Below are 6,000 nucleotides of genomic sequence, written 5' to 3'. Positions count from 1 at the left end.
TTTTTTACTTTTGAAACAGGGTCTCACTGACTTGCGAAGAGCCTCGCTAAGTAGCTGAGACTGTCTGCAAACTGATCCTCTGGTCTCAGCCTCCTAAATGCTGGGATTACTTGCGTGCACCACTACAACTGACTTGTAGTGTCCATCTTAATGAGTGTGCGGTGATGTCTTACTGTGGTTATTTGCTTGTCACTGAACAGTGATGTTAAACATCTTTTCTTGTGTTTGGTCATTTGTATACCATCTTTGGAGAAGTGTCTACTCAGGTCTTCTTTGGTATTTTATAATCATCTGATTTGTTGTTGAGTTGCAGAAGTTCTTTAAAATGAATATTCACACCTTTATTAGATATAACTTGTAAATATTTTCACCCATTCTAAATGTTGCCTTTCAGTCTGTTGATTGTATTCCTTTGGTACACAAAAATTTTTAAGTTTTATTCAGTCTCATTTGTGTTTTTTCTTTTGTTGCTGTTGCTTTTGGCCTTATGTCTAAGAATTAATTAATTAATTTAGTGGTGCTAGGGATGGAACCTAAGGGCTTTCTTCCTCTGAGTAACATCCCTAGTCCTATTTTTTTATTCTTTATTTTGAAACAGGGTCTCACTGAGTTGCAAAGATATCACTAAGTGGCTGAGGCCAGCCACGAACCGAGATCCTCCTGTCTCAGCCTCCTGAATGCTGGGATTACAAGTATGTGCCACCATGCCTGGCTTCAAGAAATTATTGTAAATCTGAGGTTTTGAAGCTTTTCCTCTATGTTTCCTTTTATAAGTTTTATAGTTTGGGGTCTTATATCGAGATCTTTAATCTATTTCTAGTTAATTTTATATGTGGTGTAAGATAAGAGTATAGCTTCATTGTTTTTCAGCCTCATTCATTAAAGAGACTGTTCTTTTCCTTTTGAGTGCATCTTGATACTCATGTTGAAGATCTTTTGACCATGTATGGGAAAGTAATTTTGGCTCTCTATTCTTTCAGTCTATATATTTGTTTTGTTTGGGGGAGATTTAGGGATGGACCCCAGGGACGTTCTACCTCCGAGCTACACCCCCAGCCCTATTTTGTATTCTTTATTTTGAAACAGGCTCTCACTAAGTTGCAGAGGGCCTCACTAAGTAGCTGAGGCTGGCCACGAACCTGCGACCCTCCTGCCTTAGCCTCACAAGTACTGGGTTTACAAGCATGGGCCACCATGCTGGCTTATATATTTGTCCTATGCTAGTGCATGGATTACTATAGATTTGTTGAAGTTTTGAATCAAGCAATAAGAGTCCTCCAACTTTGTTCTTTTTCAAAAATGTTTTAGATATTCAGGATCCCATTAGATTCCCAATGAATTTTGAGTCCTATTTTTCTATATCTGAAGAAATGCTATTGGGATATTGATAGGGATTACATTGAATCTATAGATTATTTGGTAATGTTGATATTCTTAACTACATATTTTATATATTTTTTAATTTTTTTGTACTGGAAGTTGAACCCAGGGCTTTTTACTAACTGAGCTCTTGCCCCCCCTTTTTTGTGGTACTGGGGATGGTACCTAGGGGCATTCTGTCTCTGAGCTACACCCCCAGTTCTATTTTTTATTCTTTGTTTTGAAACAGGGTCTCACTGAATTGTAAAGGGCCTCACTAAGTAGTTGAGGCTGGCTGCGAACTGCGATCCTCCTGTCTCAGCCTCCCAAATGCTGGGATTGCAAGCGAGCGCCTCTAAGCCCAGCTCACCCTTAACCCTTTTTATTTATTGTTTTAAAACAGGTCTCACTAATTTGCAAAAGTTGGTCTTGAACCTGCAATCCTCCTGTCTCAGTCTCCCAAATACTGGGATTACAGGCATGTACCACCACGGCTGGTTCAATATTAAGTCTTCTAATCCATGAACATAGATAGTCTTTTTATTTTTATCTTCTTTAATTTCTTTTTAGCAATGTTTACTAGTATTCAGGGCACGAGTTTCTTTCAACAGTTTGGTTAGGTTTCTTCCTAAGTATTTATTCTTTTTGGTATTACTGTAAATGGAATTTTTTCAAAAAATTTCTTTCAATTTTTTCATTATTAGTGTATAAATACTAAACTGATTTTATAGTATAATGTTAACCATTTTTTAAATTTATTTTACTTTTTTTTTTGCGGGTCTGGGGATGGAACCCAGGGGCATTTGACCTCAGAGCTACATCCCCTGCCCTATTTTTATTCTTTATTTTGAAACCGGGTCTCACTGAGTTGCAGAGGGCCTCACTAAGTAGCTGAGGCTGTCCGTGAACTGTGATCCTCCGGTCTTAGCCTCCCAAATCCTGGGACTATATGGTGTGCCACCATGCCCAGCTCTGTTTTACTCTTACTGGTGCATTCTAGTCTTACATCCAAATGCAGTGACATACATGTACACAGCCCTTGGTGGGCTCTTCCCAACTCCTTCCCCACTCCCTTACCCCCATTTTTGCATGTTTATTATTATCTTTTGTGGTACTAGGGATTGAACCCACACTCATTCTACCTCTGAGCTACACACCCAGCCCTATTTTTTTTTTATTTTATTGCTTATTTTGAAACAGGAGCTGGGTGTGAAACAGGTTTCACTAAGTTTCAGACAGCCTTACTAAGTAGGTGAGACTGGCTGTGAACCTGCAGTCCTTCTGTCTCAGCCTCCCAAGTACTGGGATTACAAGTGTGCACCATCATGTCTGGCTTTGTGTTAATTTTGTATTCTTAATTTTGCTGAATTTATTCAAAGAAGTTTTGTTTTCTTTTCCTTTTTTAGTAGAATCTTTTGGTTTTCAATATATTAGATGTCATCTGTGAACTGAGATGATTTTACTTCATTTCTAATTTGGAGGCCTTTTATTTCTTGCCTGATTTCTTTGGCTAGAACTTTTAATGTTTGGCTAGAATTTTTAATGGAAGTGAGAGCGGGCATCTTTGCCTTGTTTCTTATATTAGAGGAAAGGTTTTAATCTCTCACTAGTGACTGTAATGTTAACTGAAGATTTTTTATATATGACCTTTATTATGAAAGTAGTAGTCTCCTTCTAGCCCTACTTTTTGAGTGATTTTACAGACCTTTTTTGTGTGTGTGTTTGGTGCTAGGGATTGAATCCAGGGACATTCTACCTTCGAGCTACATCCCCCAGCTCAGTTTTTATTCTTTATTTCAAAACAGGGTCTCACTAAGGGTGTGTGTGTGTGTGTGTGTGTGTGTGTGTGTGTGTGTTACTGGGGTTCCTGGAAGCCCTTCTACCTCTGTGCTACACTCTCAGACCTATTTTTTATATTTTTATTTGGAAACAGGGTCTCTTAAGCCAGTGCGGCTGGCTTCAAAACTGCGTGATCCTCCTGTCTCTGCCTCCCAAGCATGGGGATTACAAGCGTGCCCACCACGCCAGGTTCTCGCTAAGTTTTGAAGGGCCTAAGTAGCTGAGGTTGGCCACAAATCTGGATCCTCCTATCTCAGCCTCTCAAGTACTAGGATTATAAGTCTGTACCACCACGGCCGGCTACAGACTTTAAGTTACACACACACACACACACACACACACACACACACACACACACACACATACACACAAAACAAGTTACAAAGTTACAGAGCAGTATGTATAGTATGATCACCTGATAAAATAAAGCATATACCCTAGGGAGAGGGAAAACTGGATAAACAATATACTGGTAATATTGGTGTGCCAATAGAAGAGAGAGAGAAGAAATTTAAGACAGGTTAGGTGTTTTGAGAGATTCTCTTTGTTTCTACATTTGAATATCTTAAATGCATACTTTATAATACAAATGTGATAACTTGATTTAAAAATTCTAGGTTATCATTTATGCTAATATGGTCTTTCTCAAATATTTTTTTAAGGTTTCACTGAATGCAAAATGACGAAGTCTAGCCCTTTAAAAATAACATTGTTTTTAGAAGAGGACAAGTCCTTAAAAGTAACATCAGACCCAAAGATTGAGCAGCAGACTGGTTGGTTTTTATTCTTTATTTCTTATACACCCTAGAGACATAAAATAAAAATATATTGATATAACCACATATTCAAATATACAGTATCTCATATTCAAAAATGTCTTAATATATAATGCTCTTTTAAAAATTATTATTAAAACTAGTAAATACTCTAGCTTCCACAAAGACCTGTAGTACTTCTAGCAGTTACTGTTAGGTCATGGGCCTCTGGGAAAATCCGGTTACGACCGTCACTTTGATGCAGAGAGAAACTATGCTGCCCTCCACACTTCCCATTGCTATTCGAGCAGATAGTGGCCATGGAAGATTATTTGGGAATCCTGCCCTATATGACATTGGTACTTTTCTATTGTTGATTTCTGTGTGAAAGAATTGCCCCCAACAATAGGAAAAAAGTCATTTGAAAAACACCTGAGGATTATTGAACCCAGGGGCATTCTACCACTGAGCTACACCCCTAGCCCTATTTTATTATTTTAAAATGGGGTCTCACTAAGTTGCTGAGCTAGTCTCAAACCTTGATGCTCTTGTCTTAGCCTCCCTACTATTGGAATTACAGGCATGTGCCACCATGCCCAGCAAAAAAAATTTTTTTGAAAGTCTGAATCTTTTGACTATTTACAATTTGATTTCTTAAACACAAATCTTTGAATCAGCTTTTGATAGACCCAACCTTCATCTCATAGAAAATGTTACTGGAACTTTGAAAATTTCTTCAGTTCATATAGTAATGGTATTTTGTTAAAATGTAAGAATTTTTTTCCTCAGGTTTTTTCCCCTGTTTACTTACTTGTTTAGTAAGCAAGTGAGTATGAGGTTTTGGTTTTGGTTTTGCTATCCTTTTACTTCTTAATGGTCCAATGACTTCTTGAAATATTTTTCAGAAGTGGTACGTGAAATTGAGATGAGTGTGGATGCTGATGAAATCAACAGTTCAAAGGTGATTAATGACATCTTCAGTGATGTCCTCGAGGAGGGCGAATTTGATGTGGAAAAGAACCAAGAGGAGATGGAGCAAACAGAAGCAGAAAGCAATGAAGAGCAGGAAGATGCACTGAATATCTCCTCGATGTCTTTACTTGTTCCATTAGCACAGACAGTTGGTGTGGTAAGTCCAGAGGTAAGAAAAAAATATACACAGGACCCTGACAAAATAAGCGGTATTGGAACCTCCCACCCCCTTTTGTTCATCAGCCATTGATAGATGGGAATTGGGTGCTTTGTAGGGAGATTTAGAAACCTAATAAACATTCTCATAAAAAGATGAAAACCTTTCAGTGGCTTCCTGTTGGCTTGGGTACAATCCACATAGTAAGATGGCTTAAAAGGCCAGATTTTCAGTACAAATCCTGGCTCTGAAATTTAGTGTTATTACAAGCCAGGCATGGTGGCATACACTTGTAATCCCAGTATTCGGAAGGCTGAGACCGAGGACCACCGTTCTAGGACAGCCTCAGCTCCTGGTGAGGCCCTTCAGGACTCAGTGAGACCCTGTTTCAAATAAAAAGGCTAAGAAATAGGGCTGGGTGTGTAGCTCGGAGGTACAGTGCTCCTGGGTTTCATCCCTGGTACCACACATATACACACAAAAAGAACTTAGTATTTTTAAATCTCTGCACAGTGTTCCCTCATATATTAAATGAGGTTTACAATAGTACCTAATTCGTAAATGAGACTCTAAGATCATATTAATATATTAGTTTTAACACCAGACATAGAACTAGCATTCATTAAAAGCTAACTACTGTTATTAGCTATTACTCTTAATTGCAGAACTGCAGCTCCAGAGGTTAATTCAATTAGAGATTTTTTTTTTAAGTTACCAGTTTAAATTTCAGCTGTCTTTGTACTTTTATTATTTTAGAAATTTACTTTTATTTATTTGATTATTTGTGTGTGGTACTGGGGATGGAACCCGGGGGCATTCTACCTCCAAGCTACACTCCCAGCCCTATTTTTTATTCTTTATTATTTTAAAACATGGTCTCACTGAGTTGCAAAGGGTCTCACTAAGTAGCTGAGGCTG

The 6,000-nt window shown here is 38.1% G+C and overlaps 1 protein-coding gene across 1 annotated transcript in view; it reads left to right on the top strand.

Moving 5' to 3' along the window:
• The window catches only part of ANLN (anillin, actin binding protein), a gene marked incomplete at both ends in the record, with an annotated part of 54,715 nt that overhangs the window by 22,928 nt on the left and 25,787 nt on the right, over nt 1-6,000 (top strand). Inside the window, 3 exons of the mRNA XM_080701822.1 lie at nt 395-404; nt 3,861-3,971; nt 4,859-5,094. Coding sequence (XP_080557948.1) covers nt 395-404; nt 3,861-3,971; nt 4,859-5,094 — 357 coding nt within the window. The remainder of the gene's footprint in view (nt 1-394; nt 405-3,860; nt 3,972-4,858; nt 5,095-6,000) is intronic.

Source organism: Muscardinus avellanarius (genome assembly GCF_963383645.1).
Source record: "Muscardinus avellanarius genome assembly, chromosome: 9".
Lineage (NCBI taxonomy): Eukaryota > Metazoa > Chordata > Mammalia > Rodentia > Gliridae > Muscardinus > Muscardinus avellanarius.
This window is presented reverse-complemented; position numbering and strand designations above follow the sequence as displayed.